Source organism: Sphaerodactylus townsendi, linkage group LG09 (assembly GCF_021028975.2).
Source record: "Sphaerodactylus townsendi isolate TG3544 linkage group LG09, MPM_Stown_v2.3, whole genome shotgun sequence".
Taxonomy (NCBI): Eukaryota; Metazoa; Chordata; class Lepidosauria; order Squamata; family Sphaerodactylidae; genus Sphaerodactylus; species Sphaerodactylus townsendi.
Genome location: NC_059433.1, coordinates 14,730,584 through 14,747,775, shown reverse-complemented (window position 1 = coordinate 14,747,775; position 17,192 = coordinate 14,730,584). Strand labels below are relative to the sequence as shown.

General features: G+C 45.7%; 1 protein-coding gene across 1 annotated transcript in view; it reads left to right on the top strand.

The window, feature by feature from the left end:
- PIGN (phosphatidylinositol glycan anchor biosynthesis class N) overlaps positions 1–17,192 on the top strand; it is a 158,250-nt gene that overhangs the window by 37,742 nt on the left and 103,316 nt on the right. Inside the window, exons 13-15 of the mRNA XM_048508505.1 lie at positions 3,520–3,575; positions 7,565–7,643; positions 13,970–14,146. Of these exons, the coding sequence (XP_048364462.1) occupies positions 3,520–3,575; positions 7,565–7,643; positions 13,970–14,146 (312 nt within the window). The remainder of the gene's footprint in view (positions 1–3,519; positions 3,576–7,564; positions 7,644–13,969; positions 14,147–17,192) is intronic.

The window sequence follows — 17,192 nt, the reverse complement described above, 5'->3', positions numbered from 1 at the left end:
AGAAACTCAGAGGCAACTGCACTCTATCACCCTTCCCCAGAAGTAGATGGGGAGGGAATACTCTGAGCTTCAGGGCTAGAAGGCAACATCGAGGGATGGCCTTGTCCTCTGTGCTTTGTTAGCCTTCCGAATACCTGGTTGATTGCTGTGAGAGACAGGATTTTAGCCGAGGGGGACCTCTGACCTGATCCAGCAGGGCTCTTCTGTTGTTAGAGATGCCGTGCTGATATTGATTTTCCAGATCCCTTAATTCTCTGGAATTGGATCAGGTTTTACAGTTCAGCATGCTTTAGCTGTCATGTTCTGACAGCTGTCCTCTGGAGATAGATGATAGGAGTTCTCCTATTCATTCTCCTTTACCTTTCAGTGGCTTTTAAAATATTTTCTCCTCAAACGCTTCTGCATAGCCTGCAGTTTTGAGAATGGGTTGGCCCTACTTTGTAGTGACTTCATTTGTCTCTTTCTAGTTTGGTATATCCAGGAGCACAGGTGTCAAACTCGTGGCCCTCCAGATGTTATGGACTACAGTTCTCATCATCCCCTGCCAGCATGAGCAATTAGCCATGCTGGCAGGGGATGATGGGAACTATAGTCCATAACATCTGGAGGGCCGCGAGTTTGACACCTATGTCCAGGAGGTAGCAATTTGTGACCATGCACTCACTGAAAGTGATCTGACAGGATTCTGAACCCTGGTACTCTTGAACATCTACATGAAACTTCTGGAAGTGATCACCTAGTCCAGGGGTCCCCAACCTTTTTCAGCTTGTGGGCACCTTTCAGATTCTGACGCAGCTTGATGGGCACTACTACAAAATGGCTGTTACAAAATGGCTGCCACAGGAGGTACAGCCAGCTACAAAATGACTGCATCAGCTTATCTTCGGTCACACAGTGAGGATCCTTGTGCTGTAGTGGCAACTGCTGCCAAAGCAACTTTTTTAGAAATCTGCTCAGCCAGTTAGAAGCCTTGCTGGACCAAAACCCCACTTGACCTAGCTGGCTTTCTAAAAACACTGGGTGGACCCAACAAAGTTATTGGCAGGTGCCGTAGTGTCCATGGATACTATGTTGAAGACCCTTGGCTTGGTTCGTTTTGCATACAGTGCCACCAAAAACCTGATAGAAGCCATCTTTCTTTTTTGTCAAATCCAAGGCCAGTGCTGTTTCCCCCTTGAAATGGTGCCAAGATGTTGTTATGAGGTTGTGGCGAAACAGGCTTGCCTATGGCTTGCAGGCCCTATTTCGCCCTCTGACCTCTCCCAGAGTTGCCAACCTTTCCCTGGAGAGGGCTATCTTATTTCCAGGGTTTGCTGCCACCACCTGGTCAGTTTCTGGATTGTCCACTGGGAAGGACCAGGACTTCTCAGTCTCCTCTCCCACTAGCGTGTCCAAAATGGGGGGAGCACACGCGGTACAGAGAACGGTCCACTCCTGCTAAAGATTTAACAAAGTCAATTCTTTAATAACAGAACAATAATTTAGAGAGCTTTTCTGGCACAGCACCCCAAAGACAACAAGGAACACAAACTAATGAAAAGCAAACCGCAAGTCCTCTGGCCCTGTCGTTACCACATACCCTGCCTACTAGTTGTTGTCCAGCGGGGTAGGTCCTCGGCTTAAGTAGCTATTGCTTATGAGGAAGCTCCCATCACTGGGCCTAGCACACGGCCTACGGGGAAATGGCCGCTGCCTTCTCTCCCAGGCAGAGCCTTCCTCCTCCCAGAGACTCCCAGCCAGCCCAGAAGAAACCACCCACAGGGTTTTGGCTGGTTTGATCTCTCCACCCTTTCCCCTCTTTCCCCTCCCTTTTTTGTCTCCCCCTGATGTTGTTACCAGGCTCACTGCAACTTCTGCCCACCCGCTCTATGGTGCCTGGTTGGGGACAAAAGGAAGGGTGGGGGAAAAAATATTTCTCCAGAGGTACATGAGGGATAATAGATGGAAGCTTAGTCCCGATAAGCCAGGAGGGTTAATAGCTGGAAAGACTCTTTAGGAGTTGTCAGATGTTTGTTCATCCTAGACTTCTTTCTGATGACTGAGATAGCCTCTCAAGCAAAATGTGTAAAATAAATGGATCTGAACCGTGGAAACTATTCTGTGATCGCAACATTTCACCAAGCATTGACTGCACACTTTTGAGGATATCTTCCCATCCATACAACCAAGGAAGTTGTTCTTTTAAAAAGGAAAAACAGTTCGAAAGTACCGTATATACTCGTGTATAAGTCGACCTGCATATAAGTCGAGGCACCTAATTTTATCACAAAAAACCCTGGGAAAACTTATTGACACGCGTATAAGTCGAGGGTGGGAAATGCAACAGCTACTGGTAAATTTCAAAAATAACAATAGATACCAATAAAATTACATTACTTGAGGCATCAGTAGGTTAAATGTTTTTGAATATTTATTTCAAAGAAAATAAACTAGCTCTGTAAGTGGAAAAGAGGGTCAACAAAAACAATATGGTCTCAACAATAACTTTAAAAGTACAAAGACCTTAGCTCAATCAGTAACCAAGCTAAAACACAAGAGTTAAAATCCTTCAAAACTGGATTTTTGGTCAGGGGAGGAATTTTATGTTAGCAGTACCAACATTACAGAGTATCTGTAGGAAACCCTCCTGATGATACCACCCAGGTTTGGAGACGTTTGGTTCAGGGGGTCCAAAGTTATGGACTCTCAAAAGGGTAGCCCCATCTACTATTAGCTTCCATTGGAAACAATGGGGGATGGGAGCACACACTTTGGGGATCCATAACTTTGGACTCCCTAAACCAAACATCACCAAACCTGGCTGGTATCAGCAAGAGATTATCCTGATGATACCACCCAGGTTTGGTGAAGTTTGGTTCAAGGGGTCCAAAGTTATGGACCCTCAAAATGTAGCCCCATCTACTATTAGCTCCCGTTGGAAATAGTGGGAAATGGGGCCAAGATGACTCTCCCTTTGAGAGTCCATAACTTTGGACCCCTTGAACCAAACTTCACCAAACTTGGGTGGTACCATCAGGAGACTCACTTAAAACATTCCTGAAATTTTGGTGCCGCTACCCTAAAAATTGCGCCCCCTGGCGGCTGACAAAGTAAAAACCCTAAAATATTTTTTAAAATACACCTCACTCGTGTATAAGTCAAGGGGGGCTTTTTCAGCACAAAAATGTGCTTAAAAATTCGACTTATATGCAAGTATATACGGTATCAATGAGATGGTTTTCCCTGTTAAAATTTTCGAGTGTTCTGTCTTAAAAAGCATATTTGTGCAGAAGAGATCATCGTTTGATTGCTGTGACTGAGTTGAAAGTGTCAGAATTTTAACAGGGGGTAGAATGTAAGTAAACAAATAGAAGACAAAGAAGAGTTTGGATTTATACCCTGCTTTTCTCAACCATAAGGAAGCCTGAAGAAGACTTGAACGAGGGTATTGAAGTTGTAGGGTGCTGGCATTTGTTTCTTCTGATTAATGTATATGAAACATTTAAAACAGTGTTTGTTGTTATTCTCTGTTGTGTTCAGGTTAAGATGGCTCAGAAGAAGAAAACAACATTACCGTTTTTGTTCTCACCATTCAGGTAAGTGCATTTTATTCTGTAGGTTTAAAAAACATCTGTTTTTCTTGTCTTCTTTCATATACCAATTCAAATGATCAATAAATGATGGTTGTGTTGGACAATTGTATCATAAGAATTTGTCCCAGTCATGGAACCTTTTGACTTGACAGGAAGTTCACGTAGAATTCTGAGAATGGCAGTTGGAGAGTTCTGACAGTTGACTGGAAGAGAAGTTAACAGATGGAGCTTAGAGACAGCTGGTGAGCTGTAGTCTGTTTGGTGGAAGATTCTCCTCTGGACTGAAAGGAACACATTGGGATTTCAGATCAGGAAGTAATCTAGGGAAATATCTCTAAAGCTGTTGGGTGATCCCTAAGAGTTTAATGGGAAATTGCTCTTGTGAAAGAAGTGATCCCAGGCTAGTTTAAAGGAGAAACTGGCAAAGTGTATTAGTGTTCCTAACTCCTTCAACTAAAGAACCACTCTGTAACAGAAGTATAAGTCGACCCGAATATAAGTCGAAGCACCTAATTTTACCACAAAAAACTGGGAAACTTATTGATTTGAGTATAAGTCTAGGATGGGAAATGCAGCAGCTACAATGCAATGGAATCTCTCTCCAAGAGGATGCCATGCCTGTCAGAACACAAACACATATGATCCTGGACTGGTCATGATTGTCGCATCAGCAGTGTTAGAGATTTGTGTGAAGTTCATGCTGATTTTTTAGGGCACCACCTGTATTTTTAACAAACGTTTTTGTGTACACTTTATAATAAATACAACCATTTTGTTATAGATTTTAGTTTTCAACCCAAGTAGAAACCACAGTCGTGTACAATATTTACAGTGCAATCTTATGCAGACATATTCCAATCTTAGCTTGTTGATTTAAGTGGGACTAGCGTTCAGCGTTATGACTATACTGGGCCTTGGTTGCAGTGAGGTAACTTGATGGAATAGTACTGTTCATATCCTTTTAGTTTGTACTATGCCTTTTATTAGTCTCCATGTGCACACAAGGTTTTTTTAAATTGTTTCTGTTTATGGATTGTTGTATAAGGGACCCAAAGTCTCTTGTAACAGCTTTCTCCCCTCTTCCATTTTCCCCTTACAGTGGTACCTCGAAAATCGACGCCTTCGATGATTGTCGATTTCAGTAATGGACGATTGCCAGGCGCCGATTTCTGCACTCGAAAATCGTCGGCCGTCTCAATTTTTGGTGGCCGCCAAGGGTACGCAAACGTTGTTGCGCATACGCAAACACCGTTGCGCATGTGCCAATGACGTTGCACGTGCGCAAACGACGTCCCTCGAAATACATCAGTTTTGGAAATCGCCGATAACCTCTGGACGGATTATCTGCGATTTTCGAGGTACCGCTGTATAAGAATAGACCCATGAGGCAGGGTTTTTAAAATTTACATTATATAGTTCTTTATTTATAACATTTTATCATCCCACTTTTTCACCCAGTTAGGCCCTTACATCGAATGAAAAAAAAGAGGTTAGCCTGGCCAAAGGTCACTTGCTGAAATTCCATGGCCGAGCGGGATTTGAACCTGGGTCATGTGAAATTCTAACCGCCACGTCAATCTGGCCATACCACAGAGTATATGTGCTGGGCAGAATCCTGTTCTATTTTCCGTATTATTTCCTCTATGAAACCTAATATTAACCAGGGAAAAACCATCCTTAACCATCCTTAAAAGAGAGAGAGAGAGAATCGAGCATGCTTAATAGTGTTCCATTTGATTTTTTTGGATTTTGTTTTCTTCTGCTGATTTCAAATGGGGCTGAATAGCACCCCCTCCCCAAGAAAGAAAACATAATCAGCCGCGACGAGGTCTTCCACACAGAAGCGACAGGCAGGGAATTGCTGGTCAGCCAGAACTCCCTTGAGATTCCTCCTCTTGGTTCATTTTGATCTCCGACTTGCCGTCTTGGCTGTCAAATGCTGTTCGGTATTTTTTAACTGGAGTCATGAATGATGTGGTGGAAGCATTAATTTTGTCAGGTGTACTCCCAGCGAGAGTCAGTAACGTCTCACAAGGGACGATTTATCAGCCTCTGCACAATTAGCCCTAATGTCGAGTTACACAATTGATTGTTCTTGCTCATGAATTATGTTATTTATATTATTGGAACTAAAGAGCTTTGACTGTGCTGTTGTGAGGTTTGTTCGATGAGCTGTGGTGATTTTAGAGGCTGTAATTGGAGCCTCCTCGGTCTTCTCAGCATTACATAAACGCAGTGATCTGAAAGATTTTGTTAGCACGAATTCAGACCTCCCAGTTGCATTCAGAAAAGTGACAGGTAATGCAGATTTATGTGCTGAACTTGTGACAGAGAGTTAACTTCTGGGAACGTGCAAAGATTCCTGCCGTCTAAAGCAAGCAGTCCCCAGCCAAGACCGCTAAACCCCTTTATTAAAACTATAGGCTACAGGAAAATCTCTCTTGCTCTTAGGGCATTCAAAATCTTTTCTATGTTATTCCCTCTTTTCCGTATTATTTCCTCTATAAAACTTAATATTAACCAGGGAAAAAAACCTGAGAGATGCATGGCACAGGCTCAAAACTAAAATCTACTTATTATAAAAGACAAATCAGAAATGTAGAAGAAGAAGAAGAAGAGTTTGGATTTATATCCCCCCTTTCTCTCCTGCAGGAGACTCAAAGGGGCTGACAATCTCCTTGCCCTTCCCCCCTCACAACAAACACCCTGTGAGGTAGGTGGGGCTGAGAGAGCTCCGAGAAGCTGTGACTAGCCCAAGGTCACCCAGCTGGCCTGTGTGGGAGTGTACAGGCTAATCTGAATTCCCCAGATAAGCCTCCACAGCTCAAGTGGCAGAGCTGGGAATCAAACCCGGTTCCTCCAGATTAGATACACGAGCTCTTAACCTCCTACGCCACTGCTGCTCTTAATGTACATGGCATTAAGAAAGAAGAGAGCATATGAAATGGCAGAGAGAAGTCAAAAATAAAGAATTCAGACACATTTGGTGCCAGAAGGTATAGACATATGGATAGCATAGAAATATTTCCAAGCAATGTTCAGGGGTTACACAAAGGTCTTTGTTTCAAGTTTCTGGCATAAACCTTATGGCTTCTCCAACTTGTGAAATGAGTTGGGGTTCATTGTGTTTGCTGCTCCCCCTCAAGAGTTTCCCCCTATCACCCGTACAACTTAAATCTCACATCATTTCTACTAAACAGTCCCAATTTTACAGCCCCTAACTTGTAACAGAACCAAATCTGTGTGTTTCAGGCGCCTTCTCATTGTACTCTTTTTACTAGGTCAGTAAGCACATTTTTCGACCGGTGAGAGATGGAGCTAAACAGCCAGTTGGCAGGAATAAGCCAACCAAACTTAGCATATTCAGTGGTCTATCAATTAAACTAGAAAAGGAACTGCAGAGTGTATGATGTTAGCTTTATTTAATTTTATTTAAAATGTTGGTATGCTGCCTGATCTTCTCGGCCTCACAGACACTTTTGGGCCTAGTTTCAAAATGAGCTTTTGAAACTATTTAACTATACCGAAATATTTAGGGGGAAAAAAAGAAATAAAATGTTTTTCCATAGCTTAGGTCATTGTTTTGTGCCACCTCTCCTTCAAAAATGATATTATCTAAAGTCCTATTTTTAGGTGGCCTGCTTCATTATAATGCTTTTCTTTTCCATAGTTTTCCTCAGACTCCATGGCTTTCTCCTGAGACTTTAATTTTGGCAGTAAATCTCTTTGCTCTCTCTGTTGCTCTGTATGTTAAAAGCACCCAAGGGGCCATCTTGCCAATGAAAAATATCCTGCAGTGTTTTGTTTTTTTGTAAATGTGCTTCTGCGACAATGATCAGTGGAAAACAGAGCTGTAAAAATTAAGCATGGCTGGATATTAAATAGGTCTGAGATAATTTTTTAAAGTCTATCCACAGTGGCCTCTCCTTCCTCGAAAGTTGAAATAAAACTGGTATTTCAAGCTATTTTTTTCCCTGTCTTTTTTGTGCCAGGCCTCTTTCTGATTCAGAGCAAACAGACTTTCTCAGAAAAGCAAGGACTTATATTCAACATGAAAAATACAAGGAAGCGGTAAGTGGATCATCCCAAATAGCTTCCAGGTAGTGGCTGGATTTCTCACATTTCAGCTGATCTCCAGGCAGAGGCGCATCTAGGCAAACTGGAGCCTGGGGACAAAACCTGAGTTTGCCCCCCCCCCCCATGGGTGGCCACCCTCCCCCACCACGACCAAACAATAATTTTTTGCACCAGCTCACAAAACACCTCCCACCCCCATCAAAACGTGCATGACTCTCTCCCCACCAATTCTCTTTCCTAATTTTGTCCTCACACCAACCCTATAAGGTAGGTTATTAGCCTGAGAAACAGCTCCAAGCCAGTGCAAGTGGGTATTAAGTATCTAAATCTCTCACAAATCACCCCAGCAAAACATTTACCAAACAAATGTCAGCATCATCTCTCACAAAACACCTCCAGTGGAATCCACCCCCAAACAGCATCAATTTCAATGTTTAAACTGGGGACCTCACATTCTCCCTTAAGTCCATGCCAAAGAGGGTCGATTTAAAAGGAGAATATGGGGAAATTTGAAGGGTGCCTGCTGTCAGGGGTGCAGTTGTTAAGCTAACAGCACCAAACTTTCAGGGTATCTTTAGGACACTCTCCTGATGATACCACCCAGGTTTGGTGAAGTTTGGTTCAGGGGGTCCAAAGTTATGGACCCTCAAAGGTGTAGCCCCCATCTTCTATTAGCTCCCATTGGAAACTATGGGGGATAGGGCACCCCTTTTGGGAGTCCATCATTTTGGACCCCCTGAACCAAACCTCACCTAACTTGGTTGGTATCATCAGGAGGGTCTCCTGAAAAATCCCTGAAATTTTGGTGCTGGTAGCCTGAAAAAACACTAAAAAAATTCAAAACACACACAAATGAACCTGAAATTATTGCGCCCCCCACTAGGGGGCACCCAGGGACATAGAGTACCCCATGTTCCCTAGATAAATACGCCACTGTCTCCAGGTGATAGAATCTAGTTCACGCTTTGAAAGGCGGACTCTGACATCCTACCCATTGAAGCCCCTCCTCTCCCCAAACCCATTGTAAATCATGTAATAATGTAATAATAATATAAATAATGTAAACTGTACAGTAGCCTCAGTTTAGTCATTTTAGCTTCTACAGAGAGTTCAGGCTTGATTTGATCTGAACCTGCTTTATTTGTCTTTTTGGCAGTTCAGAGCATCCATAAAACTCTTCTCCAACACCACCCTTTAAATAAGTCAACTTTCTTCCTGTCTGCTTTCTTCACTGTCCAGCATTCACAACCATACATAGTAATAGAGATTCATGACATGAATCGTTGCACACCATTTCTGCCCTTGAGTTCTCCCTGACAGCCAGCTTACCTTTCCCTCGCTGTAGACTTTCTTTTATGTATTGGGTTTTTTTTTGCCCTTTCTGAAACCACCGCAGAGCAGAGAAGCTGCACGGCTTCCAAATGCGGGCAGAACATGACCGTAAATCTTCATCTGGATTTTATTGCTCTTTCCTGACTTCACCAGCTCACCCAACAACAGTTTTTCCTGCTCTTCTGGCCAGGGTTTCCGAATTATCGGAAGGGCTTTGTGTGTGTGTGTGTGTGTGTGTGTGTGTGCGCGCGCGCGCGCGTGTTTTAAAGAGTTTGCATGAAAACCACAGGGTATTCAGGATTTGTCCCTTTGTTGGACCGGCAGAAGTACTTTAGACAAGAAGAAAAGGACCTTTAAAAAATGCAATAGTTTAGATGAAAGGGGCTCTGCTGGGGTGGCATGTTTATTGTGTATGTATGTATAGATTAGGAGACTCTGCCCCTCCCCTATTATCTGTGTGATTTAGTTTGGTCCTATTGGGTGGATCTCTTGGTCTCAGTTTTTAGTTCTTGTCTGTTCGCTAATACGGATGGTTGAAAGAGGTGCCTTCCTTGAAAATAAATGCCGTTGTTATGCATCAGCTTGCCTCTGCTGAATAGACCAAACAACTGTGGGAATATTCTGGCCCGATCTCTTGTGTAAACAAAAAACTGCAGGAAAACCCCATTCAAAGCAAACAACCTTGAGGCAAGTAGTAAGTGCACAAAAGCTCTTAATCTCAGACACCAGAGTCACATTCTTACACTTTTCTGGCTTTTTCATGGCTGTTCTTCCAAGTCTCAGTCTCATTCTGGTTTGAGTCAGCAGTGTGATATGGCAGCCAAGAAAGCCAGTGCAATTCTGTCTTTCAATAAGAGCATAATGCAGTGATTTTCAACCAGGGTTCCGTGGTACCCTAGGGTACTGTGAGCATGTCCCAGGGGTATCGTGGCAATGCTAACCCCCCCTCACTTTTGTGGTGTCTCCTGCCGGTGCCAGCAAGGACGTGGAGCTGGCTCGGGGCAGGGCCTGCCACAAGGTCAGCAGCCACTCCCCCCCCCCCCCAGTTCTTCCCTTCACCCTGGGAGGGGAAGGTGAGGGGTGGTGCAAGCAGGGGCACTGGGAGGGGAAGGTGGGGGATGGCAGAGGTACCGGGAGATATGAAGAGTGAGGTCAAGGGTACTGTGACATCGAAAAGGTTGGTAAACACTGGCATAGTGTCTAGATCGAGGGAAGTAATGGTACCACTCTACTCTGTATTGGTCAGACCTCACCTAGAGTACTGTGTTCAGTTCTGGGCAGTGCAATTTAAGAAGGATATTGACAAGCTGGAACATATTCAGAGGAGGGCAGCCAAAATGGTAAAAGGTCTGGAATCCATTCCCTAAGAAGAGAGGCTTAAAGAGCTGGGGATGTTTAGTCTGGAGAAGCGAAGGTTAAGGGGGGACATGATAGCCATATTTAAATATTTGAAGGGATGCCATGTTGAAGAAGGGGCAAGCTTGTTTTCTGCTGCCTCAGAGACTAGGACACGGAGTAATGGGCCCCTTCCGCACATGCAAAATAATGCGTTTCAAACCACTTTCACAACTGTTTGCAAGTGGATTTTGCCATTCCGCACAGCTTCAAAGAACACTGAAAGCAGTTTGAAAGTGCATTATTCTGCATGTGCAGAATGAGCCATGGATTCAAGATGAAGGAAAAGAGGTTCCACCTAAACCAGTGATGGGGAACCTTTTCGAGACCTAGTGCCCAAATTGCAACCCAAACCCCCCTATTTATCGCAAAGTGCCAACACGGCAATTTAACCTGAATACTGAGGTTTTGTTTAGAAAAAACAGTTGGCTTCGAGGTGTGAGTTACTCAGGAGTAAGCTTGGTGGTAGTCAGTGGCTTTGCTTTGAAGCAATTGTGCAACTCTTCCAATGGGTGAATCATGACACTAGGAGGGTTTACTAAGAAGCAAGCCCCATTGCCAGAAGCAAGCCCCATTGCCAGCAACTGAGCTTACTCCCAGGTAAAAGGATGCAGCGACTTTAGTTCTTTTGCATGAGAAAATCCCAGTGGGCTTTGTAACAGCTGCTTAACAGGGTTACCTACACTGCTTCATCCCAAAGGAAACTAGGTCTTAGGTTTAATGCTAATAATCAAGCCCACAGGCCCAGGCCAGCCTAGATGTGTGTGTGTGGGGGGGCACTCTGTTTGCGCGTGCCCACAGAGAGGGCTCTGAGTGCCACCTCTGGCACCCGTGCCATAGGTTCGCCACCACTGACCTAAATATTAGGAAGAACTTTCTGACTGTCAGGGCTGTTCAACAGTAGAATTCACTGCCTCGGAGAGTGGTGGAGTCTTCTTCTTTGGAGGTTTTTAAACAGAGGCTGAATAGCCATTTGTCAGGAGTGCTTTAATGTGTGTTCCCGCTTGGCAGAAGGTTGGACTTGATGGCCCTTGTGGTCTCTTCCAATGGCAGTCTCCCTTTTGGTTGGCAGTGGAGCCAACGAACCTTTAACAAATGCAATTTCTTCATCATCAACCTTGAAACTGTGTCGTTCCCCTGCAGTCATTACTTTTGCCTTCTTGATGCTCAATTCTAATTCTGCTTTGGCGCTTCTGTTTTAGCCTTTATCAGTCGTTTCAAGTTTTACTATTTTCTGCCCATAACGTGGTGTCATTTGCATATCTCAAATTGTGAATGTTCCTTCCACCAATTTTCGCTGCAGCTTTATCTAAATCTAATCCAGCTTTCTTTGTGATAATGTTCTGCATATAGATTGAAGAGATAGGGAGATAAAATGCATCCTTGTCTGACACCAAAGCAAAGGTAGAGCTGTGCAGTGCCTTTGCTTACCCTGTTGTTCCTGAAGAGGAGTGTGGGGGATAGCACACATGCAAAAACAAGTAGAACTACATAAAAAGTATTATTTGTCCTGAGCATTCACATATACCAGTGGTGGCGAACCTTTGGCACTCCAGCCAATTGGCCATGCTGTCAGGGGCTGATGGGAATTGTAGTCCGTAACATCTGGAGTGCCAAAGGTTCGCCACCATGGACATATACTGCTCCTAACTGAGTCTATTACAATATGAACTGTCACTAATTCACCCATTACCAAAAATTGGTCTCTGGGCATCGTCTGAAGGCACACCCGTTGCTGCTCAAGGAGGGGAAAGGCGTGCACCCCGGCTCCGCCTCTTGACCACATCATTGGCCTGCACCAGCAGGCCTCTAACAGCCTGACTGATGGGCCCTCACGCTGTCAGCGTAGGGAGGGGTGGTGTCCGGCCTTCTCTTCCTCCAAGGCTTCAATGGCGGTGGAGGTAAATCCTGTGCTGTTCATTTCTCAAGCACAGCATGGTCTAGTCCAGACGAGTCTCTGGATGGGAGACCTCCTTGGAACCCCATATCATGCCTCGATGAATTCTATGATGACCGACAGTGCATTAAAACATCAGCTGAGATTCTTCCCCTAATGAATAAATACACTGTGAATGTATCTTTTCGTATCACTGTATGGAGCAAAGCAGACCAACGAAGAACGTGTCATCGAGTCGCAACTGACTCCATCCACAGATAGTTCCAGGCAAGAGACGAGCAGGGCTGGTTTGCTACTGCCTTCTTCTCATAGTGACCTGTGTCTTCCTTGGTCATCTCCTATCCTAGCATTGACCGTGACTGACCCTTCTCAGCGCCCAAGCTCTGATAAACCTGGGCTAACCTGGGCTATTTGGGCTGCCTACAGTTTGTGGACAGCAATTTTGAATGCGCAGGAAAAGAAGAGTCTTCAATCTTCCGCTCAGTTTTCCCATCTAATGCAGGGGTGTCCAACTCTGGCGTTTCAGATGTTCATGGACTACAATTCCCATCAATTCCCATGGTGGGAATTGTAGTCCGTGAACATCTGAAGAAGAAGAAGAAGAGTTTGGATTGATATCCCCCCTTTCTCTCCTGTAGGAGACTCAAAGGGGCTTACAATCTCCTTGCCCTTCCCCCCTCACAACAAACACCCTGTGAGGTAGGTGGGGCTGAGAGAGCTCCGAGAAGCTGTGACTAGCCCAAGGTCACCTACCTGGCGTGTGTGGGAGTGTACAGGCTAATCTGAATTCCCCAGATAAGCCTCCACAGCTCAGGCGGCAGAGCGGGGAATCAAACCCGGTTCCTCCAGATTAGATACACGAGCTCTTAACCTCCCACGCCACTGCTGCTCCTGAAGCGCCAGAGTTGGACATCCCTGATCTAATGTTTATCATTAGAGCAGCCATCCTCAACCAGGGTACCGTGGTACCCTGGGGTGCCATGAGCATGTCCCAGGGGTACCGCAGAAACACTACCGGTCTCCCTCATTTTTGTGGTGTCCCACCGGCACCAACAAGGTCATGGAGCTGGCCCAGGGGGCAGGGCCTGCCGCAAGGTCAGCAGCCACTCCCCCCCCCACCCCAGTGCTTTCCTTCACCCTGGGAGGGGAAGGTGGGGGGGATGGCAGGGGTACCGTGAGATATGAAGAGTGAGGTCAAGGGTACCCTGACCTTGAAAAGGTTGGGAAACACTGCATTAGAGTTTAGAACCTCAAAGGGAAGAATCAGTCAGCTACAGCACACTACAGTTTGGTCCTCCCCTCCCTTGCATGCCACCCCTCACTCACTCCCCTCCCCTCACTCCCTCCCACACCCTTCCTCCCCTCTCCCTCCGCTAGGGTGGGTGGGACAGGTCCAGATGCCGGGCCCCCTCCCCTCCCTTTCCCTCCCCTCCCTTTCATGCCACCCCTCACTCACTCCCCTCCCCTTCCTTCCCCTCCCTTGCATGCCACCCCTCACTCACTCCCCTCCCTTGCATGCCACCCCTCCCTCCCCTCCCCCTCCCTCTGCTAGAGTGAGTGGGACAGGTCCAGATGCCAGGCACCCTCCTCTTCCCTCCCCTCCCTTGCCAGGCATGCTGGGGTGTGATAGACCACGAGTCTAACTCTCAACTAATAAGGTAACTTTCACATTTGTTTGTTCCTCTCCTATCCACAGGTGTCTCTTTGCAGTGAGCTGATCAGCCTTGCTTTAGAAGGGCTGTCCTATTATCACACCTACGACCGGTTTTTCTTAGGCATCAGCGTTGCCCTCAGTTTTGTGGGGTGGACCTCTTACGTGATTCTGGTCATTGTAAAGGAACAGGGAAGTCTGATCTGGAGTGCCCCAAACAGAGTAAGTTAAAATGTGTTTTCTTCTATGGTCTTTGCTTACTCAGACTGAGCTGTTTTGTGCAGAGAAATCCATTGCTGTGTCTGATACACAAAACTCTTGTAGGGCTTGTACCAGCAAAGCCACGATGTTACTTCAACCTGCATGGCAGGATTTCAATTGGTAGAGTTTATCTGCTGTATTTGTTTAAAAAAGGTTCAGGTGGAAAGTTTACATGTGACGTAAACTTCATATAGGGTCAGTCGTTAGAATAACTACAGTCCTCCCTCTCACGTTGTGGGGGTTAGGGGTGTGGTGGCCCCATGATGCGTATTTCCCCGGCTTCCAGCCCAAGCCATACCTCCGGAGCCGGGCTCTTCCTTCCTCCCTCCCTCTGGCCCTTCCTTCCGCTTTAAAGCTTCAGTCGGCTCCTGCCAGCAGCCCTGCCCCCTCCTCAACCTCTCCCCTTCCCCAGGCCTCCAGGAGGTAGAGCAGGGATGGCGAACCTTTTCGAGACCAAGTGCCCAAATTGCAACCCAAAACCCACCTATTTATCGCAAAGTGCCATTTCGGCAATTTAACCTGAATAACCCCCTCGAGCAGGGGCCAGCCTGCTGTAGCCTCCAGCAAGTCCCACATGTGCCGCTCTGTGCCTCTCTAGCATCTCTGCCGCCTCAGCACCCTCCCCCTCCCCCCCAGGCAGCAGCCACCTGGAACACAGACACCCGGCCCACCAGCCTCCCTGCTTGCGGAGGTGCACGCACATCAAGTCCAGCAGCCCAGGCCAGCCTAGATGGGGGGGGGGGGGCGATTTCCCCCCCACATGACAAACTCTGTGTGCGCATGCCCACAGAGAGGGCTCTGAGAAAAAACAGTTGGCTCCGAGGCGTGCGTTACTCGGGAGTAAGCTTGGTGGTAGTTGTGGCTTTGCTTTGAAGCAACCATGCAACTCTTCGAACGGGTGAAGCATGACCCTAGGAGGGTTTACTCAGAATTTCCCCCCCACGTGACAAACTCTGTGCGCGCATGCCCACAGAGAGGGCTCTGAGTGCCACCTCTGGCACCCGTGCCATAGGTTCACCACCACTGAGGTAGAGTATCAGTCACTCAGACAGGTGATGAAATAGTTAGACTGATCTTGGATTTGGGTACTTTGAGAATGAGCCTTGTCTTTTTCCAGTCATGGAGGTCCCTATTAGTTTCTCATAGCAGATGGTCGTGTCCTTGAAATCCTTTCTCAAAAGCCATCTTTTTCCACAAATGATTTGGCTTATCCTGCCATCAAATTTTAGTTTTTAAAAGCTTCTTGGGCCATTAGCCTGCCTTTTTATGCTTTGCTGCCTTGATCACTGATGTCCCTTGAAACGAACTGCAGTAGGGAACTTCTGTGTATGAGCCACACGGCTTTAACACTCTTTGGCATTTGCTACTTTCCAGAGTGGCCCTGGAGTACATCAATGGTTCAAATTCCTTGCGTGAGATAGACTCACATTTAAGACTTTAATGGTCTCAAATTTCAGACCCTGAAGCGAGTCATTTCCCTTTAATTAGGAAATGAAAAGGCATTTTGGCTGAAAAAGATGAATCTAAAGCTAAAATGTTATAGGGGAGGAAAATTAGAGCTCTCGTAACAAAAGGATTTGTTTCATTTGCCGGTACAAATTCATGCCCTTTCAGCATTCAAACGACTTCCTAGCACATTATTCTGGGCTCATTTGTGGCCTTTTGCAATGTTTAGTGTGAAATTATATAATCTGGCTTTACTGAGGCTTCTGAATAAATACCAAAAAGAAATTAGAGTGGTAACATTGCAGGCTTGGTATTTGCTCTGAAATAGCGTTCAAACAGTTCCAAAACTCTCAAATGTTACCTCTGTAAATATCCTCTTTTTAAAAGATTTTTGAAAGTCAATTAATTAAAATGCACGGTTTTAGTAACTGAAGTGAATGTATCAGTATTCGAAATACTTTTGCCACTTCAATGTTGACCGTCTTTTCAAGAATAAGTGCTCTTTTGTGTGTGGGACCCATACCTTTTCCAAGGCAGGTGAATAAGCAAAGGTGGCTTGCCGTTGCCTTCCTCCACAATGTTAATATGCGCCCTGGAAGGTCCAGTATTATTAACATAACCTAACTTTGACACATGCATTTATAACCTTTTGAGCACATAAACACATCTTTGAACAACTTTCTGTTAGCAACTCCCTAGAACCCACAAATAAGAAACAGCATGATGGAGGGGTTAAAATGTCCAACTGCATTCCAGGGAACCCTGGTTTGAATCCCTCTTCTGCCACGGAAGCTTGTTTGATGACTTCGGGCCAGACACACACTCTCAGCCTATTTATATGTTTTGTTGTTCACCGCCCTGAGCCCTCCGGGGGAGGGCGGTATACAAGTATAATAAATCCATCCATCCATCCATCCATCCATCCATCCATCCATCCATCCATCCATCCATCCATCCATCCATCCATCCATCCATCCATCCATCCATCCATCCATCCATCCATCCATCCATCCATCCATCCATCCATCCATCCATCCATCCATCCATCCATCCATACCTACATACCTACATACCTACATACCTACCCACCCACCCACCCTGGCAGGAATGTAGATGGGAGATCTCCAAGAAACGCTGGGGGTGCGACACAGAAGCACATGATGGCAAACCACCTCTGAACATCTCTTGCCTTGAAAACCCTACAGGGGCGCCATATATCAGCTATGATTTGATGGAAAAAGCAACAACCAAATCCAAAAACAAATGTGGCTTCTCTGTTGTGGCTTCTCTATTCCTTAAAAGTTGTCTTGTAAAAAAGCGTCCCTCTTTTTTGGTCAAAATTGTACCAACTTCACGGCTACCCAAGCTGTCCAATTTGGTTTGTGGAACCAAGGGTGTGTAGACATGCTCCATCACCTGACGTGAATCGGTACAGATCTTGTAAGACCTGGAGCTCTGGGGTCACGTTACAGGGGTAAGGGCAGGGCTGCTGCTGAAAATGGAAGTCCCGTGTTGAGCTGTGCTTTTCTGGTAACGTGTAACAGAATTTACAAAGTGCCAG